The sequence below is a fragment of the Macaca nemestrina genome, chromosome X, assembly GCF_043159975.1.
Source record: "Macaca nemestrina isolate mMacNem1 chromosome X, mMacNem.hap1, whole genome shotgun sequence".
NCBI lineage: Eukaryota > Metazoa > Chordata > Mammalia > Primates > Cercopithecidae > Macaca > Macaca nemestrina.
Genome location: NC_092145.1, coordinates 127,667,652 through 127,693,253, shown reverse-complemented (window position 1 = coordinate 127,693,253; position 25,602 = coordinate 127,667,652). Strand labels below are relative to the sequence as shown.

Genomic DNA, 25,602 nt, shown 5'->3' with positions numbered 1-25,602 from the left:
TTACATAAAACAGACTTTCAGTCAAAAACAGTAAAAAGAATAAGGTCATTATATAACGATAAAGGGATAAGTTTAGCAAGAGTATATAACAATTCTTAACATACATACATGCAACACCAGAGCTCCCAGATATATAAAGCAAGTATTAGATCTAAAGGGAGAGCTAGATGCCAATACAGTAATACCTGAGGACTTCAACACCCCTCTCAGCATTAGTTTAGACAAAAAAACTAACAAAGAAACCTTGGACTGAAATTGCTCCTTAGACCAAATAGACCTAACAGACACTTATAGGACAATTCATTCAACAGTCATACACACTTTTTTTCTCATAAGCACACAGAACATTCTTCAGGATAGACCATATGTTATGACAGAATATGTCTTAATGAATTTATAAAACATCAAAATCATCTCAAGTATCTTTTCAAAACACAAAGAAATAAGAAAAAGAGAAACTTTGGAACCTGTACAAAAGCATGGAAATTGAACAACGTCTTCCTGAATCACCTTTGGGTCAAGGAAGAAAATTGAGGAAATGTTTTCAAAAAATTATTGAAACAAATGAGTATCAAAATATAATAAAACCTATGGGATATGGCAAAAGCAGTGCTAAGAGGGATGTATACAGAAAAAAATGCTCACATCAAAAATGTTGAAGTATTTCAAACAATCTAACAATGTACTTCAAGGAGCTAGTCAAAGAAAAAAAAAAAAAAAAACCCAGAATTAGTAGGATGAAAATCCTAAAAATCAGAGCAACTCCAGAAAATAGAGAGTTAAAAAAAAAGTATCAAATGAAAAGTTTGATTTTTGAAAAGATGAAAATAAAGCACTTGCTAGACTAACCAAGAAAAAAAAAGACTCAAAATCATAAATGAAGATGGAGACTTTACAACTGATACCATACATAGGAAAAGTTCAGAGACTATAATGAACAACTGTAAACTAATAAACTAAAAATCTAGAGGAAATTTATAAATTCCTGGACACATACAGCCAACCATGGTTGAAACAAGAAGAAATAGAAAATCTGAACAGACCTGTAATTAGTAATGAGCTTGAATCAGTAATATTAAAAAGTTTCCCAACAAAGTTCAGGACCAGATGTTTTTACTGCTGAATTCTACCAAACTTTACCAATTCTCCTGTAAGTGTTCCACAAAAAATTGAAGAGGAAGGAATTCCCCCTATCTCATTCTATAAAGCCAGCATTACCCTGATGCCAAACCCAGAAAATTACGCAAAAAAAACTACAGGCCAATATCCCTGATGAACACTGATGTAGAAATTCTCTACAAAATGCTAGCAAAATCCAATAGAATATAAAAAATGTATCGTCAAGTGGAATTTATCCCAATGATACATCATATATAAATCAATAAATATGATATATTACATCAAGAGAATGAAAAACAGAAAACATCCTTTCAATAGACACAAAAGAACCTTTCATAAAATTTAACATCTTTTCATGATAAAAACTCTCAACAGGCCGGGCGCGGTGGCTCAAGCCTGTAATCCCAGCACTTTGGGAGGCCGAGACCAGCGGATCACGAGGTCAGGAGATCGAGACCATCCTGGCTAACCCAGTGAAACCCCGTCTCTACTAAAAAATACAAAAAACTAGCCGGGCGAGGCGGCGGGCGCCTGTAGTCCCAGCTACTCGGGAGGCTGAGGCAGGAGAATGGCGTGAACCCGGGAGGCGGAGCTTGCAGTGAGCTGAGATCCGGCCACTGCACTCCAGCCTGAGCGACAGACTGAGACTCCGTCTCAAAAAAAAAAAAAAAAAAAAAAAAAAAAAAAAAAAAACTCTCAACAAATTAGGCACACACAAAAAAACATGTATTAACATAATAAAGACCATATATGACAAACCTACAAGTAATATCAAACTGAATGGGGAAAAGCTGAAAAACGTCGCCCTATAAAACTTGAACAAGACGAGGATGCCCACTTTCAGCACTCTTTTTCAACATACTACTGAAAGTCCTAGCCAGAGCAATTGAGTAAGAGAAAGAAATACAGGCATCCCAACAGGAGAAATCGTTGTCCAATTATTGCTCTTTGCTAATAATTTACAGCTAGAAAAAGCTAAACCTTCACCAGAAAGCTCTCAGATCTGATAAATAAATTTAGTAAAGTTGCAGGATACAAAAATCAACACACAAAATTCAGTAGCATTTCTATATACCAATAATGAACTGGCTGAGGAAGAAATCAAGAAGGCAACCCTCTTTACAATGGCTGGAAATAATACCTAGGAATAAATTTAACCCAGGAGGGAAAGATCCATGTAAAATATAAAACACTGACCGGGCACAGTGGCTCAAGCCTGTAATCCCAGCACTTTGGGAGGCCGAGACGGGCGGATCACGAGGTCAGGAGATCGAGACCATCCTGGCTAACCCCGTGAAACCCCGTCTCTACTAAAAAATACAAAAAACTAGCCGGGCGAGGTGGCGGGCGCCTGCAGTCCCAGCTACTCGGGAGGCTGAGGCAGGAGAATGGCGTAAACCCGGGAGGCGGAGCTTGCAGTGAGCTGAGATCTGGCCACTGCACTCCAGCCTGGGTGACAGAGCAAGACTCTGTCTCAAAAAAAAAAAAAAAAAAAACACACAAAACACTGACAAAACAAATTGAAGAGTACACCAATAAATGGAAAGTCATTCCACATTTATGGGTCAGAAGAATTAATGTTATTAACATGATCATTCTACTCAAAGCATTCTACATTGAATAATGCAGTTGCTATCAGAATACGGAAATGGAAAAATAGTGATCATAAAATGTGTATGGGACCAGAAGAGTCTGAATAGCCAAACCAATCCTGAGCAAAAAGAACAAAGTTTTATGAATCACACTACTTGACAAAACAGCAAGGTGCTGGTATAAAAACAGACATATAGAACAATGGAATAGATTAGAGAACTCAGAATTAAATCCACTTATTTACACCCAACTTATTTTTGACTAAAGCACCAAGAACATACATTGGGGGAAAGGACGTCCTCCTCAAATGGTGCTGAGAATTGGATTGTCAGATGCACAAGTATGAAGCTGGATCCCTGTCTCTCACCATATTAGAGAAATCAGCTCAAGATGGATTAAGGATTTAAAGACAAGACCGAAAACTGAAACTACAAGAGGTAAACATAGGGAAAACAAGGCAGGACCTTGGTCTAGGCAAAGATCATATGGTTACGACCTCGGAAGCACAGGCAACGAAAACAAAAATAGGTAAATGGGACTGTAATAAATGAAAGAGCTTCTGTACAACAAAGGAAGCACTCAAAAGAGTGAAGAGACAACCTGCTGAATGGGAGAAAAGATTTGTAAACTATTCAGACAAGAGACTAATATCTAGGATATACAAGGATCTCAAACAATTTGACAGTAAAAAAAAAAAATCACATTAAAATAGACAAAGGACATGAATAGATATTTCTCAGAAGATAAATGACCAATGGGTATATGAAAAAATGCTCAACATCACTAATCATTAGGGAAATGCAAATCAAGCCATGATCAACTATCATCTTGCCCCAGTTAGAATGACTATTAAAAAGACAAGAAAATAACAGATGTTGATGAGGTGCAACGAAAAGGGAACTCTTAATACGTTGTTGTAGTTCAGAATATAAGTTAGTATAGCCACTATTGAAAACAGTATGGAGGAGATTTCTCAAAAAACTAAAAATAGAAATACGATAAGTGTCAGCAATCCCACTAATAAGTATTTATGTAAAGGGAAAGCAATCATATACTTTTCTAACTATCAGGAAAAATATATGCATGGCATACCCGTACTTTCATGTTTATTGAGGCACTACTTATAGTAGCAAATTAAGTGTCACTTAGAGAACAAATGGATAAAGAAAATGTGTTACATATACACAGTGGAATACTCTTCATCCATCTGCACCAACATGAATGAAACTGCAGGTTATTAAGTGAAACAATCCAGGCAAAGATAAACAGATTTTACATGTTCTTACTCATATATAGGTGTAAAAAACAGTTGTTCTCATGGAAACCGAGAATATAAGATACGAGAGGCTAGGAAGGGTAGGAAGGGAATATAGACAGGGGTTATTTAATGGGTACAAACATATAGTTAGTTGAAAGGTATATATTCTAATGTTCAACAGTAGAAAGGGGTGACTAGAGTTAGCAACAATATGATGTACATTTCAAAGTAGCTGAGAGAACTTGAAATGTTCACAGCACATAAAAATGATAAATACTCAAAGTAATGAATACCCCAAACACACTGACTTGACCATTACACATTCAGGGAATGTAACAAAGTATCACATGTACATATATGTAAAATGTTATGTATCAATAAAAATGTTCTAAAAAGAGAATAAATCTAACAGGATAGCTTATTACTTTAAAATAAAATCACCAGACAACTGTAAAGCTTCTGGTTTCCCTCTACAAGAAATAAATCCTATTGTATGAGAATTAAATTTCCCTAAGATTTAAATGGCATCAAACAAGACTTTAGTTTATCATTATTTTACCCAAATAGTCTTCTAAAATAGTATATTTTCATTATTTTATATTCCAGCTATAAAACGTCACATGCATTTTATACATAGAAATCATTTCATTGGAAAACATATGTACCAACCTAATATCTATTTTCCCAGTACCCAGTTTTGTGGTGTTTGGATATTCATTTGCAGGTTCTGTGATGTCTTATTTATCTTTTTTGTGGGGTGGGGAGCAGGACCTCGCTCTTTTGCCTAGGCTGGAGTGTCATGGCACAATCATAGCTAACCACAGCCTTGAACTCCGGGCCTAAAGCAATTCTCCTGCCTTGGCCTCCCAATGTGCTGGGATTACAGGTGTCAGCCATTGCACTCAGCCCTGTGATATCACTTATAATTATTTATGAAACACAGTTAACTCCATTTTGAAGACAGTGAAGTAAATTTTCCAACTATCAGCAAAATATACATTACGCTCAAACATTATCACCGACTTAAAATCACGTAGAAAATTTTAAACTACTTATGCCATTTTATTCTCATTTACCATCATTATTAGAATAGTCAAAATGCTCTTGCCAAGGCAATATTCTGCGGTAAGCAACACAGATATCAACTATAGAACACTTTTCTGAATCAAACCTAATATCTCATGTATTCCTGCATAGCTGAAATTTAATAAAATTAACTAATATCAATAAATGTTTTAATATATTTTCTTTAGTCTCATGAACTCATTGTGATGATATACCTAGGAAAACCAGCCACAAAATATCTATTATATATCATTTAGCATTAGAACCTCATGGCTGCATTTCTCATTACTGAAATAATTAATGTCTTGTCAATCACTCAGAAATCATTAAATGTCACTGTATAGGCCAAAAATGTTATATTTCCCCCGTAATTAAAAAAAAAAAAAAAAGTTGGGAAAATAATCCTGGTAAGGCAACTAAAGAGATTCTCAGTTATTTAGGTAAGAATTATATTTAAGTGTTTCTGAACAAATTTGGCATAGAACCTAACCCATAATGCAAATCTTCAATCACATGATTATAGTTCATTATTTAAATTCGCCAAATGAGTAAGAAGCTCTTAAGCATACTTTAACAAATGAGTTCCTAGGTGAGCTAGATATCATAAATTGGCTATTTTCCATAAAGTTAAAATGGTGACAAATCATAGAAGAATGTGAAAGATTGGTAGAAAATACCACAATTTGTTATAAAGTGTAAATTCAAGCCAGGTGCGTGCACACACAAACACCATACTTAATATTTTTCAGGTCTCTGTTATCTAAGTAGGTGAATTTGGGACAGTTACATGCCATTATTTATCATCTAAACAACTGAAGTGGATAAGGAGAACAAAAATTGCTTTCATTTATTAGTGATTGGTTCCAATTGCCCAGAAAATACTCAGTTTTTTATGGTATCTGAACTGAGAAAAATGTAGAAGACAGAACATCAAGCGAACACATAGGAATACTCTCATGTCTCTCCTTTTAGGCCACTGGGAAATATGTGTTAACATTTATGTTTTTTTTTGTTTTTTGTTTTTTTGTTTTTTGAGACAGAGTCTCGCTCTGTCGCCCAGGCTGGAGTGCAGTGGCGCGATCTCGGCTCACTGCAAGCTCCGCCTCCTGGGTTTACGCCATTCTCCTGCCTCAGCCTCCTGAGTAGCTGGGACTACAGGCGCCCGCCACCGCGCCCGGCTAATTTTTTGTATTTTTAGTAGAGACGGGGTTTCACCGTGGTCTCGATCTCCTGACCTTGTGATCCGCCCGCCTCGGCCTCCCAAAGTGCTGGGATTACAGGCGTGAGCCACCGCGCCCGGCCAACATTTATGTCTTAATTTTTGTCATGAAGAGCAATTTCAAGGTTCTCCATCAGGGAAGAGGAAGTTGCTACAATAATATCTGAATGTTAATATAGTCATCTGTATCATACCTATTTGGTATATATTACTTTGTCATCAAAAAGGCAATGGCCATTTTTCATTCATATAAGTGCCGGTGAAATATTTTCTTAAATACATAGGAAATACATTTTCAACTGTCGAGTTTTACTCTAGAGTGCCTGAAATATTTACAGTAATAATTTCTAGTTGAAATACCATATATAGAGAAGGAACACCAATATATTGCAATTGCATTCGATTTTCTGAAAACAAGGTACTCTTAGTTCTAGAAAAAAAAAATCTCAAGTGTTACAAAACGAGTGTTTATGTTCACAAAAATATTTATTTAAATGAACTCTAATCCTGCTGAGAATTAACCCTCTCAATTTTAACCAATGTAAACTACTTATTAACATTTCTTGCCATTATGGTATCAAAATATGATGATTACAGCAGAGGTGGGAAAAAGTTAAAACAGCCCTTGGTTCAGTCAATTGATACCAAACCCAACATAAGAGGCCTTAAAGATATTCTTCTCTTTTATAGCAAATTCTATATATCTCTCCATGATTATTTTTATAGGTTAAAATCGTGCATGCATACAAAGTCAAGTCTGAAACCATTCACTCCAGGAGTAAAACTTTCCAATAGGCAGAGCTAATTCTTGGAAAACGCGGCTATAAAAACAACTGAAGAGTGATGCAGGAATTAGCTGAGCAGAAAATAGAATCCATGTCACCATTCTCAGGAAGTCAAAATAAAGTGGATTAAAACCAAACCCTAACTGGTTTGTAAATGCCATTTTGAGGATACAAAAATTTCTCTCGAGTCCTAGTCTTCTTTCTTTTTTGGTCAAATGTGACTGTCATTATTCATTTTTGTTCTAAAGTTACCCTGGTAAATAAGAGCATTTCCATATCATATTTCATATCCTAAATGGAAATGACTTTCTACACTAATATTCAAAAGACATCTAGAACAGACGCAATGTTTTATCCCTGATTTTATTTTTTTTAAATTTCTTTAAAGAGAACATCCTCACTTTGTTATTCACAAGGGAAAGCTTACAAAGCACTCTCAATACAGGTAGGTTTTTTTTTTTTTTTTTTTTTTTTGGACTGGCAAAGAAACCAATACGTTTGAAACCCAGAGAAACAAACAATGTATAGGAAAACCCACGACCAACGCATGTAGAGTGTACTATCTTATAGAGAAATCATAATGGCAAGTGAATTGTCTGATTCACAAAAGAATATTTTTAAGGAGATATACCTATTATCTGGGAGCATAAACATCCATAATTTATTAAGTTTACCCTAGATGTACTTATTTTTGCATATGCTAACATTTAAACACACTAGAAACAGCTCCTGAAATCGCTTATGCTAATGCCTACTGCTACTCATTTTAAAAGGCAATTCCACTTAAAACCAAACCTCAGGCCTCAAAACACCAGTTAAGGCCAAACAAAGTATATCGAATTCTATATATGAAATCATACAATGTTTCAATGACTTCTTAATTTATAAAGCAATTCCATCAACAAAGCATATGTTTAAAATTCTCAAAGCATTATTTGGCAGTTATTTTTTAAACCAAATATAGCTTCAATCCCCCAATAATAAAATTTTCCCCAAATGTTTCATTATTCTCCTAAGGAGCATAACAGATTTAAAATGAAATTTCTTTGGAGATTAGCCGACATCATGCATAAGCTAAAGAACCAATATCTGGTTAAATAAAAATATGAACATCACAAAAGCAATTACTATACAGGCATGAATCATGAATTTTGCCTGGAAAATCTACTGAAGAGAGTGTTCTAAGTCTGAGACTTCAAGAGATGGTATTCTGTCTTTTGTGACTAAGAAATCAGTAAATAAAAATTCTTATGATTTACTTAATACTTATTTTTTTCTTTGAATCATCACTGAGATTATCTCTTGAAAAATGCTGGGCAAAAATGTATAAATGTGTATTTGGGGGTTTCCCTAACACAATGGCAAGAATTGGCATATTTTAAAAATATAAGACTTACGCTGAATCCTCATCTCATTTACAGCCATAAGTATAATGTAATAAAAAGTTTCTTAAAGTTTAAGTTTTGGGATACATGTGCAGAATGTGCAAGTTTGTTACATAAGTATACACATGCCATGGTGGTTTGCTACACACATCAACAAACACAGGAACAGAAAATCAAACACTGCATGTTCTCACTCATAAATGGGAGTTGAACAACGAGAACACATGGATGCAGTGGAACATCACAGACTGGGACCTTTTGTGGGGTGGGGAGCTAGGGGAGTGATAGCATTAGGGGAAATACCTAACACAGATGACAGGTTGATGGGTGTAGGTCTTTCCCACTTTCTCCTGTGGGCATTTAGTGCTATAAATTTCCCTCTGAACACTGCTTTAGCTGTGTCCCAGAGATTCTGGTACATTGTATCTTTGTTCTCATTGGTTTCAAAGAACTTCTTTATTTCTGCCTTAATTTCATTATTCACCCAGTAGTCATTCAGGAGCAGGTTTGTTCAGTTTCCATGTAGCTGTGTGCTTTTGAGTTTCTTAATCCTGTCTTCTAATTAGATTGCACTGTGTCCTGAGAGACTGTTATGATTTTCATTCTTTTGCATTTGCTGAGGAGTGTTTTACTTCCAATTATGTGATCAATTTTAGAATAAGCGTGATGTGGTACTGAGAAGAATGTACATTCTGTTGATTCAGGGTGGAGACTTCTGTAGATGTCAATTAGGTCTGCTTGGTCCAGAGCTGAGCTCAAGTCCTGAATATCCTTGTTAATTTTCTGTCTTGTTGATCTAATATTGACAGTGGGGTGTTAAAGTCTCCCACTATTATGTGGGAGTCTAACACCCCAATGGTGCCTGGAACACCAGCGAGACAAACATTCACTCCCCTGGAAAGGGGGCTGAAACCAGGGAGCCAAGTGGTCTATCTCAGCAGATCCAGCCCCCACGGAGCCCAGCAAGCTAAGATCCACTGGCTTGTAATTCTCGCTGCCAGCACAGCAGTCTGAAGCTGACCTGAGGCTCCAGCTTGGTGGAGGGAGGGGCGTCCACCATTACTGAGGCCTGAGTAGGCCAATGTCCCCTCACAGTGTAAACAAAGTCGCTGGAAAGTTCAAACTGGGCAGAGCCCACTGCATCTCAGCAAAGCCACTGTAGCCAGACTGCCTCTCTAGATTCTTCCTATCTGGGCAGGGCATCTCTGAAAGAAAGGCAGCAGCCCTAGTCAGGGGCTTATAGATAAAACTCCCATCTCCTTGGGACAGAGAAACTGGGGGAGGGGGAGGGGGAGGGGGAGGGGGAGGGGGAGCTGTGGGCACAGCTTTTGCAGACTTAAACGTCCTTGTCTGCTGGCTCTGAAGAGAGCAGCGGATCTCCTAACACAGCACTCAAGCTCTGCTAAGGGACAGACTGCCTTTCTCAAGTGGGTTGACTCCCGTGCCTACTGACTGGGACATGCCTCCCAGCAGGGGTCGACAGACACTTCATACAGGAGAGCTCCAGCTGGCATCTGGCAGGTGCCCCTCTGGGATGAAGCTTCCAGAGGAAGAAACAGGCAGCAATCTTTGCTGTTCTGCAGTCTCTGCTGGGGATACCCAGGCAAACAGGGTCTGGAGTGGACCTCCAGCAAGCCCCAGCAGACCTGCAGCAGAGGGACCTGTTAGAAGGAAAACTAACAAACAGAAAGGAACAGCATCAACATCAACAAAAAGGACATTCACACAAAAACCCCATCTGAAGTTCACCAACATCAAAGACCAAAGGTAGATAAATCCACAAAGATGAGGAAAAACCAGCACAAAAAGGCTGAAAATTCCAAAGAACAGAACGCTTCTTCTCCTCCAAAGGATCACAACTCCTCACCAGGAAGAGAACAAAACTGGACGGAGAATGAGTTTGACGAATTGACAGAAGTAGGCTTCAGAAGGGTGGGTAATAAACTCCAAGCTAAAGAAGCATGTTCTAACCCAATGCAAGGAAGCTAAGAACCTTGAAAAAAGGTTAGACAAATCGCTAACCAGTTTAGAGAAGAACATAAATGACCTGATGGAACTGAAAAACACAGCACAAGAACATCACGAAGCATATACAAGTATCAATAGCTCAATCAAGCAGAAGAAAGACTATCAGAGATTGAAGATCAACTTAATTAAATAAAGTGTGAAGATAAGATTAGAGAAAAAAGAATGAAAAGCAATGAACAAAGCCTCCACAAAATATGGGACTATGTGAAAAGACCAAACCTAGGTTTGATCGGTATACTGGAAAGTGATGGCAAGAATGGAACCAAGTTGGAAAGCATTCTTCAGGATATTATCCAGGAGAACTTTCCCAACCCAGCAAGACAGCCCACCATTCAAATTTAGGAAATACAGAGACCACCACAAAGATACTCCTCAAAAAAAGAGCAACCCCAGCACACATAATTGTCAGATTCACCAAGGTTGAAATGAAGGAAAAAATGTTAAGGACAGCCAGACAGAAAGGTCGGCTTACCCACAAAGGCAAGCCCCTCAGACTAACAACAGACCTCTCTGCAGAAACCCTATAAGCCAGAAGGGAGTGGGAACCAATACTCAAGATTCTTAAAATAATTTTTAACTCAGAATTTCATATCCAGTCAAACTAAGCTTCATAAGTGAAAGAGAAACAGAATCCTTTACAGACAAGCAAATGCTGAGAGATTTTGTCACCACCAGGCCTGCCCTACAAGAGCTCCTTCAGGAATCACTAAATATGGAAAGGAAAAACCAGTACTAGCCAGTGCAAAAGCATACCAAATTGTAAAGACCATCAACACCATGAAGAAACTGCATGAACTAATAAGCAAAATAACCAGCTAGCATCACAATGACAGGATCAAATTTACATATAACAATATTAACCTTAAATGTAAATGGGTTAAATGCTCCAGTTCAAAGATACAGACTGGCAAACTGGATAAAGAGTCAAGACTCATCGATGTGCTGTATTCAGGAGTGCAATCTCATATGCAAAGACACACATAGGCTCAAAATAAAGGGATGGAGGAAGATTTACCAAGCAAGTGGGAAGCAAAAAAAAGCAGAGGCTGCAATCCTAGTCTCTGATAAAATAGACTTTAAACCAACAAAGATAAAAAATGACAAAGAAAGTCATTACATAATGGAAAAGGGATCAATGCAATAGGAAGACCTAACTATCCTAAATATATATGCACCCAATACAGGAACACCCAGATTCATAAAGCAAGTTATCAGAGACCTACAGAGAGACTTAGATTCCCACACAGTAATAGTGGGAGACTTTAACACCCCACTGTCAACATTAGACAGATCAATGAGACAGAAAATTAACAAGGATGTTCAGGACTTAAGAGACATCTACAGAAGTCTCCACTCCAAATCAACAGGACATACATTCTTCTCAGCACTACCTCACACTTGTTCTAAAATTGATCACATAATTGGAAGTAAAACACTCCTCAGCAAATGCAAAAGAACGAAAATCGTAACAGCCTCTCAGACCACAGTGCAATCAAATTAGAACTCAGAATTAAGAAACTCACTCAAAATCACACAACTACATGGAAACTGAACAACGTGCTTCTGAATAACTACTGGGTAAATAACAAAATTCAGGCAGAAATAAAGAAGTTCTTTGAAACCAATGAGAACAAAGATACAATGTACCAGAATCTCTGGGACACAGCTAAAGCAGTGTTTAGAGGGAAATTTATAGCACTAAATGCCCACAGGAGAAAGCAGGAAAGATCTAAAATCAACACCCTCACATCACAATTGAAAGAACTAGAGAAGCCAGAGCAAACAAATCGTAAGCTAGCAGAAGACAAGAAATAACTAAGATCAGAGCAGAACTGAAGGAGACAGAGACATGAAAAAAATCAATGAATTCAGGAGGTTTTTTTTTTTTTTTTTTTGAAGAGATTAACAAAATAGACCGCTAGACAAATAAGGAAGAAAGGAGAGAAGAATCAAATACACAATAAAAAATGATAAAGGTGATATCACCACTGATCCCACAGAAATACAAACTACCATCAGAGAATACTATAAACACCTCTACGCAAGTAAACAAGAAATCTGTTTAATTGATAGGATGCTCTTTGAATTGGAAGAGTCCATAAATAGAAAGGCTTTACAGATCTGAGATTGTACTGGCAAAATGAGACCATAAGCAGTGGCTGGATCTTCATTAATCAGTCCATATTTCATATTACATTTTGTTGATTTTAAATTGTTGAAGTTTGGAACGGTAAAATGGTGACCTTATAGGCTATACAGTATACATTTCTACATATACTTCCCAGTTAGGAGAGCATGTGGAGTTAGGTATACCAGACTCTTTTAGTTATAAAATACACTATTCATGTACCTGACTTTTTCTGATTACAGGCTCGTCAATGTACTTTTAAAAATTGTTTTTATTTACTTAAATTTTTTGCGGGTAGTGTATATACATAGGTGTATATATTGACCTATTTTCTGATTATCATGTGGACGCCCATTTAGGCACTCCTATTCCGTAAGTTCAAAGGAGTACTAGAAGTCAAAAGCCATTTTGTCACTTAATAAGAAAAATATCTATTTTAAACCTTCTCCTGTTTTATGAAAGGGTAGGACACACACAAGAATAACTAGAGTATACACCCCGATGATGGGAACTGACCGCCATATGTGATTCAATAAAAAACAAAAACATATTAACAGATTTATCTTTCAAAATCATACACTATAGCTCTTTATCCTCAGGGGTTGAAGTCCCTATTTTCATTACGCCTGCCCTTTCTACCTCACTGAACTAAGAGAAAACATACAAATGTGCACTAGGAGTCAATAGTAAAGTAACCCTCCCCTATACTGCAAACTAAAGACATAGGATTAATACAGTTTCTCCCTTAGAGCTAAAAGCAGGGACAGGAGGTATACTATCATGTACAGAAGCAATAAAAAGGGGTTACAACATTCAGTGCTCAGCCATGCATTATCCAAAGGAGAACATTTTGAATCAACTTAATCCGATTCCAACTTCACAAACTAACATTTGTGTTGTTATAATTTGCTTTCCCAAGTACATTTGCTTATCAAAAGCAATATATTTGTCAATCGTGAGTATTCTGCTGCTTGTTATATCTCATTTAAAATTACTGAATTTCCATTTTTATTTATCTCTCACTTTTTAAGCTTATTTAAAGTTAACTCCTCCCACCCCAATATGGATCTGCTAGATGATCTGAGGCAATCATGCTTCTGTGTCTGCAAAACTGAGGACTAAGATTCTGGTTGATAATAAATTCACTGGCAAACGGCTATCTTCTGGGTCATTTTTGAGCTTTTCTTGATGGGACCTACCATCAATATTGAAAGATCTCCTGTTTTAGAATTGATGAAATTGATTCTATATTCAAAAAAACATTTAATTATCAGCTTCTATTATAGAACAGCTTCTACCCAAATATCATCTTCAATCCCACTGACTTCACTTTTCCAACTTCTGATTTACAGTGTTGTAAAGCCTTAAGAATTGAGAACAGAGGCTACAATTTCAAAATTGGCATGGCAAAAGTGTACTTCATGGGCAAGCAAAAGAGTAGAGGTCACAATGTTATTATCCCTGTCATTGCTATCTCTGGAAGGTATGACTATGTAGCACCAGAGATAAGAGTCAACGTTATTTAAGTGTAATATAGTGAAAACATAAATACATTTCTGCCTATCAACTAAAGAAGCAGAAAATGAATAACCATCCAACAGAGGATCTCCCTAGAGTGAAAAATTACAACAGAAGTAGTGGCAGGAATAGATTTCCCGATTTAAATAGTAAACTATGTTGCCTTTTATACAGTATATGAATGAAATTGGCAAGAGGAGCTAATTAATTATAGCTGATTACTCTATCAAATCTCTTGGTAGCATAAGCAAAACATTAACTTTTTATAATTATTTGGAGTCGATACACTCCAAATGCAGCGTGCTGCATCCATAGGGCATATACATTTTAAAGGCTTTTTTCCTCAAAGTCTGCACTGCAATTTTAGATACTGGTATTTTGAGAACTAGAATTAAATAAGACAATTCATAATATAGTGCAAGAAAGCAGAACATTTTAAATATATCTAGAGTACTGGAAAACTTAAGATATGCAGTTTTGTATTTTGTGTAGAAATGACAAGTCTCGGATGAAAACATTAAACTCTACTATACTAAAAGCAGTGGTAGTCCAGAAATTTACCAACCTTCAGGATCGAGTAGTTTCTCTATGCCTAATTGATATCTGGCGATGTTGAATGCATGTTCCAGTCGCTGTGTGGCTGACTGCTGGCAAACCACACTATTCCAATCAAACAGGTCTGGCCTAAAACACATACATATACACACATACACAAAGACAAATATAAATCAATCAAGAATGTTCCATGAGATTTACTTCCATGCTTAATTTTCATTGACAACCCATGCCCCATAGTCCTTAAGGCTTGAGTGTAATTCATTTACCCTTCAAAACGTTTCTATTTAAACAAGTTGTAATTTTAATTGAAAATCTTGTTGGGTGTGGTAGCTCATGCCTGTAATCTCAACACTTTGGGAGATGGAGGCAGGCAGATCCTTTGAGCCCAGAAGTTCGAGACCAGCCTAGATAATTTGGTGAAACCTTGTCTCCACAAAAAACAAAAAAAGAAAAGAAAAGAAAAGAAAAACTATCTGGGTGTGGTGTCACATGCCTACAAGTTCCAGCTACTCAGGAGGAGGTTGAGGTGGGAGGATCACCTGAGCCCAGGAAGATTGAGGGTGCAGTGAACCATAATCGTGCCACTGCACTCTAGCCTGGGCAACAGAGTGAGACCCTGTCTCAAAAAAATTGCTGAGGTTGTATACTTAAACACATACAACGTTTGTATTGTTAATTATATATCAGTAAAGATGTGAGGGAAAAAGAAAATCCTGAAGACGACAAATAATCTACGCTAGCTTATCCGAGCAACAAAAATTTATCTATCTCATCCAGTCTCATGGATTTCAATACCAGTCATTTACTGGTAATGCCCAGTTTTATATCTCTAACCCAGACCTCTTCCCTAAACTCAAAATTATAGATTCTTCTGCATATTCATTATCTCCATTTAGTCATCACAAGCTTCAAGTGTCCTGGACGGAGCTTCTGATATTTATCCTCATCACACTCCCCCAAACCTATCTATTTTTCTTGCTGTTCTCCCTTCCTCAATAATGAACAACATGCTTAAAATTGCAGTTACTCAGATGAAAACCCTTGCAGTCATCCTTAATGACTATTTTACTCTCACACAACATTTAATTCAAAATGTATTCAGAATTTGACTGCTTCTGACTATCCTCACTGCCATCCCTCTAGTCCAAAATCCATTTTATCTTGCATGAATTATCACAATAGCCTCATAACTGTTCCCTCTTCTCTCACTCTTGCTTGTGTTAATCAGCGCACAGCAGACTTGCCAGAGTGATCTGTTAACGTGTTTCATCATATCCGTCTTCTCAAATCTCTACTTTAGGGGAAGTGAAAATTACATATTTCATGTGATCTACTAAGTCGAACAAGGTCCAGGTCCCTATTAACTCCCTGATTTTATTTCTTGTCTCTTTCCTCATATTCCATAAACAGAATCCATAATTTTCTGCATTTGGATTTGTATTCACTTTTCGAAGACATCAACGTGGCTCATTACTTTACTTCCATTGGGTCTTTACTCGAAAATCACATCACTGGAAAGTTCTTCCCTGCCCAAGCCCTATCTAAAATTGCATCCTAGCCAGGCGCCTTGGCTCACACCTGTAAATCAAGCACTTTGGGAGGCTGAGGCTGAAGTATTTGCTTGAGGCCAGGAGTTAGAGACCAGCCTGAACCACATAGTGAGACCTGGTCTCTATGACTTTAAAAAAAAAACAAGTAGTCAAGTGTGCTGGCATGCCCCTGTGGTCCCAGCTACTCAGGAGACTGAGGTTGGAGAATCACTTGAGCCTGGGTGGCTGTAGTGAGCCATGATTGTCCCACTGCACTCCAGCCTGGGTGACAGCAAAACTCAGTCTCCTAAATATATAAATGAAAAAGAAAATTGCATGCCTCACATCAAACTCACGTACACTTAGTTTCTTTCTCCTTATCTGCTTTATACTGTTCTCATTAACACTTACTATTTAACATATTATATAATTTAGTTAAACTTGTCTCTGTATCTTTCTTTTCCACTAGAATGTACAATCTTTTATTGCCTGTTTGGTTCACTGCTGGAAACCCAGCCTGACATATAATAAAGGCTCAACAAATATTTATCAACTACACGAGAGAATGAATGAGCACATACAACATACATACCATGTTACTTGATAATAGAGAAAACGCAAAGGAGTGTAAGAGGCAGTTCTTGTCTCGTAAGGATTTTAAATTTAATGAGCAAGGAAAATGAAGAAGCCATATTAATTAAACTCTAAATGTGAAAAAACACAGACAATAAGAAAATGTTTTGTAAAATCTGAAGAGATCAAAAAAGTTTTCTGAGGCTGAAAGGCGGATTAAATAGACATTTGGGCTTGCATTAAAAATATATTGATAACAGAATTCTAACTTGTGTGCGTATTAGAGAATTGAAGTTCTTAGGGAAGGAAAAAAGCAAGACATGCTCAGATAATCAAGACCTCACAGGCCTGGCTCCATTGGAAGATTCTAAGTATGAAGTGGTGGGAGATAAGTTTGAGAGACCGAAACTGGTTGAGTTTGCATAAGGTCTTGGCTATTAACGAATTACAATTTATCCCAACAGCACTGGAAATCATTAGTAAAGTGGTTCTTCACCTTTTCTGAATCACAGACACCTTTGAGAATCTGCTGAGAGCTATGAAACTTCTACTCCTACAAATAAGTCTCCATATCTGTTAACAGAATCTATATACGATTTTAGGATATTTGAATCTGTTAATGGACTCCTGTTTAAGAGCTCTTGCTTTGCCAAAAACAAACAAACAAACAAACAAACAAAAACAGTTACAAGGGTAGGTTAGCTGTCATTTTCTATAACTGTAATTCAAATTTGGCCAGGCTTGGTGGCTCACGCCTGTAATCCCTCCTTTGGGAGGCCGAGGCAGGCGGGTCACCTGAGGCCAGGATTTCGAGACCAGCCTAGACAACGTGGTAAAACTCCGACTCTACTAAAAATACAAAAATTAGCCAGGCATGGTGGCTAGTGCCTGTAGTCCCAGCTACTCAGGAGGCTGAGGCAGTAGAATCGCTTGAACCTGGGAAGCGGCGGTTGCAGTGAGCCAAGATTGGCCCACTGCACTCTAGCCTGTGCAACAGAGTGAGACTCTGTCTCAAAAAAAAAAATAAAATAAAAATGTAAATAAATGTACAGATTTGTTTCTTTAATTGCTTCTACTCTGGTTAATACACCAAAATTTTGTGCACTTATTAGGAAATCGAATCCTTCCATATATTCCAAAATACCCCAAACAGCTAACAAGCTTATGGAAACTAGCATATTTGTAAATTGTAAAATGCCTTATGAAAAAAAATATTAAAAATTTAAAAATTGTAGACTATTTAGGGGACTTTTAAGTTCACCATGCACCCTCTGCCTTATCTTCATTTTTTCTGTAGGCAATGGGAGTAGAAAAAGAACACAGGTGGGAACATATGAGAAACTAGTTTTCTCATCTGCAGCATAATATACAAGGTTGAAATGAGTATGATGAGCAAAAAGAGCATTGCTTATGTATTCTTGCTGTTTTCCCTTGTCTTCCCCTTTTCCTTGGCCACTAACTAACCACCTGAGTGTGTGGATATCTCATCTAAGTCAGGTAATTTATTTGAGCTTTGGCATTTTCATTCACAAAAGCAGCATTGCACAAAATGGCCTTTGAGGTCACATCTAGCATTAAAAATGAATTGTTTTATACCATTAAAATTAACATTATAAATATCTATGATTTTCAAATGCGTAAAAATTGTAAAAATAACCAACTATGGAGGAAAGTCACACAGCATTTAATGTTAACCCTGGACCATAATTTATGAACTTGCAACCAAGGATTACCAGATTTTTAATAAAATCAACACCATGATTAGGATAGTAAAATTTAAATCCTAGTTCTACCACATACTAGCCAAATAGTTTTAGGTAAATTACATAACCTCTCTATGACTCAGTTTATCTATTTGTGAGATGGGTAAAATGATAGCATCTATGTCATGGAACTTGATGGAATATTTTACCTAGAACAGTGTCTACAAAATCATAATTGTTTAAAAACATTCGTTTCTATTACTTTGCTGTATTGTTAATTACATTTATATAACAACAGTGATGTATTTTCAATTTGCAGACTCAAGCCAAAAACACCTATCTTTACAGAACAGATATAAATGTTACAAATACTACTGATGCAAACATAGTATAATTCAAAATGGGAGATGCAGAAGAGGCGAGAGTAAGTATGTGTGATGATTTTCTCACTTTTCATATTGGTCAAAAGGTGCTTTCTAAGCTTGGTAAAAATTTAAAAAGAGGTATACTCATACCATTTAATGTAATAAAAGCAAAAATTACAAGAATAAAATGATTATAAGTAATCAAATTAGGAAATACCTGGGGATGAAAGGTAATATGGCTGGGCTTCATACTATGGAGTAAATACCTATACTGTTAGAAATTAGTTTGTCAAGAAGTAGAAACATTATCATACATATTATTATAACCATCAGGAACCAAAGTACAAGTAGCTGACACTGACTGCATCTAAGAATTGAAATGTGATAAAGTAGGGTTGGGGTCATGAAGATACACTGTGTTTCTGTTTTCCCTTCGCTCCTGACTCTAGTGTCCATTCTTTTAATTTGCTGTGGTAATACACTAAAATAAGGATTTAGGAAGATAATTGAAACTTTAGAGTTATTGTAATTTTATCTGCATCTTGTACATATTTCTAATCAATTATCATTGGGTTTTAACACAAAAAGTAGAAATCTGGCTTCCCTTGAAGGGTAATATAGTGGACTTTGCATTTTATCACACAACTTTTAACTTCCATGACCCTGAGTCAATCCTTATGCTCTATATTAACTCCACGTCTTTGTTCTATATAGTTGAGCCACTCAATTATTGAAATCAGGGCACCTCATGACATTCCTAAGTGTGCCAATGACAATCTCTTTGGAATGGAAAGTTCAAGCATTTTTTTTTTCTTTAAAGCATATGAACATCTGTCAAATACAAAAAGAAGGGGGAGATGATTCATGAAAGAGCATTAAACAACCGTGAAGAACCTCTTGAAAAGTAACCATGTAATGCATAAAGAGTTACTGATGATTCATCCAATATGACAGGAGAGAATATATAAATAAGGATATTTTGACAGAGAAAGAGTGGGTCAGGGACAGATAAAGCAGGGCAATCTGGGTATGTTTACTGTATTACCTACAAATGTATTCAGAAATCATGAAATAGAATATTAACAAATATAGAGTGTGAACATGTTTGCAGGATTGAAGTCTTCCACTTGAAGGGAAAATGTTAGAGAGCCAACAAGGACCATATAGCCTGATCCTTGATATTTTTGCTCATCTGCAAATGTGTACATGAACAGCAAAATCAATATTTTCAGGCCCTTAGTGTGAAGCAAGTGGCTGTATAAATAAGCATTGACTTAAAACACAGACCGAATGTCTCTATCCCTTCTCATCTAACTGTATTGAAGCTGTGGAAAATTTTTCTTCTGTCATAAACAATGTGGTAACATTGCTTAACATGATATTTGAATGCATGTCTGCCTCTTTTCTAAAATCAGGTTGCTGAGTAATTCACCTGGAAACCCAATCTGGATGGGGTTAATTAAATCCAGCTGGAGCAAGACACCTGACAAAGATGCTTATTTGAAGTGTGTTTGCTCTTGGACTGAGCTTTACCAGAGAGAAAATTCATATTCTGAGCTTTTCTAGAAGCAGGATTGGCATAGGAAAATTGTAGAGTCATCAAAAAAAAAATCAAAGTGAAAAAACATAACTTGCACTGAAAATTAGGCAAGATGCAGTCCAGTGTCATTTTAAACACAGTTAATTAGTCAATGCATTTAACCCTGGGTTGGGTAAATGAAATGGGTAACAGGAAGACCAAAATAGAGTAACTATAGTCCCTCTCTCTACACACACACACGCACACACACACGTATATATATACATATATACACATATAGAGTCTAAATGGTGTAGTATATATGGTATATATATATCGTATAAGTGTATGTATACATATACATATGTATTTCCTAAACTGCTTTGCTTTTTCTTGAACTGTTATTAATTCATTTACTGAGCTTTACACAAGAAAAGCAAAAAAAAAAACTTGTTTTTCATCTCAAGAAAAAGAAATATAATGTTGTATGGAATATAGTTAAGGACTTTGGTTCACTGTATTACAGTGAGTTCTTTTTATTAAGATCCACAAAAGCTCTCTTGCTTTATAGCAATTGATTTGCTGTTCCAGAGCAATTGTTTCTTTTGGTATTCTAAACACTACGTCGTAGAATTAATTGTGTTCTGCTCTTTGTCTTGGTTGCTAAAATGTTCTGAGCGTCTTATGACCCTGAACTAGAACAAAGTATACAAGACTTTATGGTGTTTGATATCTGTGTGTGTATCTGATAAGACAGATGTTTCTTTCTCCACACTATTTATCTGATGATGGTAATTAATTTAACTACAACTACTCACATGAGATCTAGAACCATTTTTAGCTGTATAGTTTAGGCTTACACAAACACATTATCTGTATAAAAAGACTAACCCCGTTCTCAGCAAAGTTAGAATACAACCTGCATTTTCTGGGAGTCCCAATGTCAAACCCTCTACCATAACCAATTTCATGCTTCACTAATGCTAATATTTCAACAACTAAATTATACGTATCACATAAAACACAGGAAAATACTCTTAATTAGTTCATTCCAATGGAATGTTAGATCAATGTGGTCAACGTACGTAACATGTTGTAAAGTAGGACATGATCTGGAACCGTACTGGGGAAAAACATGTCATCAGAGTCTAAATCACCACTTTTAAAAGTTATTTAATGTCTCAGTAATCTACTTACCTATGACTATGGATGAGAGCATTCAAAGCCAGGCCATCAGACCAGCTGGTGGTGAAGTTGATTACATTAACCTGTGGATAATTACGAGTTGATTGTCGGACCCAGCTCAGGAGAATCTTTTCACTGTTGGTTTGTTGCAATCCAGCCATGATATTTTTCATTACATTTTTGACCTACATGTGGAAATAAATTTTCATAAGGAAACAAATTCCTTGAGCAAGAACCATGCAAATTTAATAGAAATTTTAGGGCCAATTAGTAATAAAACATAAGAGATTCTACCCGAAGTAAGTCTATTCTAAAAGGTGAGGAGTCTATTCTGATTCCTTGGTGTCTATGCCATACCATTTACTGAATGTGTTCATTATTACTCCTGGATTCTGCCATATTAGACTGAGCATTTACTGTTTACAGAATTGCTCACTTTCTAGCTTTCAATGAACAAGCTAGAGAAGACAGTGTATAAAAACATTAAACTTACTGTTAACCAAGGACCGAAGATATAAAAGTGCTTTTTGGATAGCATAATCATTTTTTAAAGTATGTGTTCATATTTTGCCTTTGTTATTAATTGTGGTAATTGGACAAGTTGCTTAACCTTTTCTAGGCCTCATTTCTGTGTATCTTATATGCAAGGTTAGTGTAAGATCAAAGTACAAAATACGGTCAAATAAAGCCCCTAATTTCATACCATCATTTAACTCGAGTTATGTTTACTGGCTGAACTGAAAAGACAGAAATGTTTGTCTGCCTAAAATAAAGAAAAAAGCAACAAAGGAAAGAAATATTTATCCCTAAGAGCTGTACATGTGTAGCCTTGGTTCTATTTTCATTAATTGGTTTCCATGTATTTGATTCTCTCATAGGCTTCATGTATGTACAGATGTTATTCAGCAGATTATCAAATTTCATTCTTCTGAGTCATCTGATGCAGAAATCCATTCTAAGCATTTTTTCTAAGTTTCATGAATGCAGTGACACCTCATAGAAAAAAATGATGACTTTTATTAAAGAATTATTTATTATGTATTAAAGACTACTTTTTAAATATAAGCCCCTTATGAGATGCTGGAAGAAGACATCTATGTAAAACTCATTAGTCTGTACCACTAAGCACTTTCCTTCTGGGAAGGTTAAGGTTCATATACTATCAACATTTGATCAGATGATGAATATTTATTGTGCATTCTAAATATGATAATTTTACTTTTTCATCCATATAGAAGTTAACAAATGCCTTTGGGGTAAATGTATATTTTAACATCTCCAATGTTAGTCATCTTTTTATTAAAAAGTAAATGCAAATTTTAGGATATACTACTAAATCTCATTTTAACATACTTTTAAAAGATTTGAGATGATGCTTTGTAAACACAGTAATGATTTGGAGATAGGAAAACTTTCCATGTATTTGTCACAATCCCTTGATAACTAAGTCTATTATTTAGGAGTAGATTATCCAGTTTTCCTAATTCCTTCTTGACCTACTTATTTAGTCAGTTACTCAGTGAATACAGGTCAACTACGTAATTTGTCTCATATTCTAAAATTATAAATTGCAAACCATTATGTACAGTGACTGCAGGAGGTGTATTTTGTATTCCGTGCTAAATTAGGACTGGAATCAGCAGATCGTGGCTTAATGGTGGTAATGGATTTGCAATAATCAAGCAATCCTCCAATGATGAATGCGATTCATTTGTGAAATGCTTGGCCAGTCTGCCCTCTATGTGCATAATGTTGAAGGACAACCAAGTATACAATCCAAAACTCCTTTAGTATCATTATGTCACTAATTCAGCTTATCAGCCTCAGCCTCATTGTTATTGCTTCTACTTAGGTGCAAATGTTGCACAGAAAAAAATGTAATCAAGGGCAATGTATGATAATCATGTCTCCTTTTCCTACATAAAAGGCAGTTATCAAAAAATCATTGAGCTGGTCCCAAAGGTGAGCCTGTAAACAAAATTGTCCTGTCCTCAGGTCTGTCTCTAAAAGAGGCTCAATTTAAACAAATATTTGTGTGTGTGCCCGTGCATACAACTATAAATCCATTTTTTAAAAGGAAAAAAGTTGAAATGTCTTTGAGCAGTGATTTTTAAAAATGACTAGGAGTTAACTGGGCCAAGAAGGCATGATGGACATGGAGATGCACCGCCAAGATTGATCTTCAAAGGAAGGGCTTGTTGCTCCAGCTGTGGTCAGGCAGCTTCTTGTTAGTTCTCTCAGGTACCACCTGACTTGCCGAGTCCAGTCAGCCAATGTCACACCCTTTCCAGGGCAACCCACATCTATTGACTGATGAAGGGGCATAGTATAAACACTCTGCCATTTTAACTCCACTTGAGACAACTCTGAAGGGTCATCCTAGCTGCAAGTTGTCCATGGGGTTGAATAAGGGTATTATAGAGTTTACATCACAGCTGTAGTTCTTTCTCTTTCCACTCCTGTCACCTCTGCCCTTCTACAGGTGTGTGTGTGTGTGTGTGTGTTTTTTCTTCCAGGGCATGGCTTAATAAACATGCTGCCTGCCAAACTCAACTCCAAAGTCTACTCCCCAGAACCCAGACTGTGATTAAAAGAAGTTGCAGCAGAGGAATAGAAGTGAAGAAGGGTAGGAATAATCTTATATGGTAAGGATAGTTTGTGTGAAGCTCTGCAGAAGAGCAGAGCAGAGCAAGAACTGTCTTGCACAGAAGTGACTTGGTAGGCAGAAATTTACAGGGATGGCTTTCAGCAGTGCAAACGTCATCATTCTCCTATAATTGCAAATTGTATCAATAATACAAAGATTCTAAAGTGAATAGCGCTGCCATTAAGTACATCCCTTGAATTGTCCAGCAAAAGTATGGACCTGACTTCTGATAGCTCGCCACTGTTGGCAAGATTTGTTTTTATAACCAGCTGGTTGCCAGAGCCAAGATTAGCACTCTGAAAAAAATGGATTGCACTTAAGAAGGAAGAAAAAGATGCCAAACACACGTTATATGCTTTGCAATTTTGTTCAAAGCTGCCTATGCTACAAAATATGCCTTATTGTTTTAGGCTAGCAATTTTATTTGAGATGGACACTGGAAAAACAGTAAGGAAAACAGGGTTTGCATTCCTGAGTTTTCACAAGTTTAATGAGAAGTCCTCTATGGCACTATTAATAACATAGTATGTGGCATTAGAACAAGGGGTCAACATCTTTCTATCTCTAAATGCTGCTCTTAATCTGATAGATCTAGAAGGTACATTAAGTTGAGCAGAATGCCCTTTAATCTTTGCTGAGATATAAGGGCTTCTCCATTTAATAGGAAGGAAAATATGTAATGCTGGTAAAAAGTATATTTTTAGATTCACTGAATTATGATGAAGAACACTGAGCAAGATAATTTTTTCAAAGTGTGCTTAATAGTTTTAGAACATGGCAGTGTGATATAAGAGAGAGATAAGTAAGCAGAGGCTGGGAAGAGTCTAGAGTCTTGCCATCTCAAGGATATGGTGATTCAAGGGCATAAATGGAAAACAACAGGCTGTAAGAGAGGTCTCAGACAAAGAAAGATTGAAAAAGCATTCTTTCTGATATTCCTCATTGTAAAAGCTCCTCCACATGCTAATAAAAAAAAAATGAACAACTTGCAAGCAAGCGAAGAAATTATCAGACAGAATAGTCTTGAAAGTTTATCTTAGACTAGTTCAGATGGAAAGGGCTTCAGGATATTTTTAAAAAATGGTAAGATCGTATGATAAATAGTATAAACGATAAGTACAATTCAAAGTGGCTTTTGGAGCTCTGTGCATGCTTGAGTTCTGCTGACTTTGTCAAAACTTACGTCTGTGTTACGCAAAGTGGGATCTGCAAACTGGATTCACTCTAAGAATTATTTGTTACTATGCCATAAGATAAAGTCAACAATTGGGAATGCATCAAGAAACTTACGTAGGGATTTTACAGAGTGCCATTTATGTCTATTGCATTTAATAATAAAGGAGGAAGCTTAGGTATTTTTTTTGTAATGCTTTGGTTTTATTGTATCTTACACACAATGCATTAGGGGAAAAACATGTTCCTTCC

General features: G+C 36.5%; 1 protein-coding gene across 13 annotated transcripts in view; it reads right to left on the bottom strand.

Annotated features, from left to right (window-relative positions):
* LOC105490348 (dystrophin) overlaps window positions 1-25,602 on the bottom strand; it is a 2,266,916-nt gene that overhangs the window by 1,712,246 nt on the left and 529,068 nt on the right. For all 13 annotated transcript variants that reach the window (XM_071089080.1, XM_071089088.1, XM_071089087.1 and 10 more), the window contains exons 6-7: window positions 21,543-21,715; window positions 14,664-14,782 (exon numbers count right to left, since the gene is read on the bottom strand). In XM_071089080.1, coding sequence (XP_070945181.1) covers window positions 14,664-14,782; window positions 21,543-21,715 — 292 coding nt within the window. The remainder of the gene's footprint in view (window positions 1-14,663; window positions 14,783-21,542; window positions 21,716-25,602) is intronic.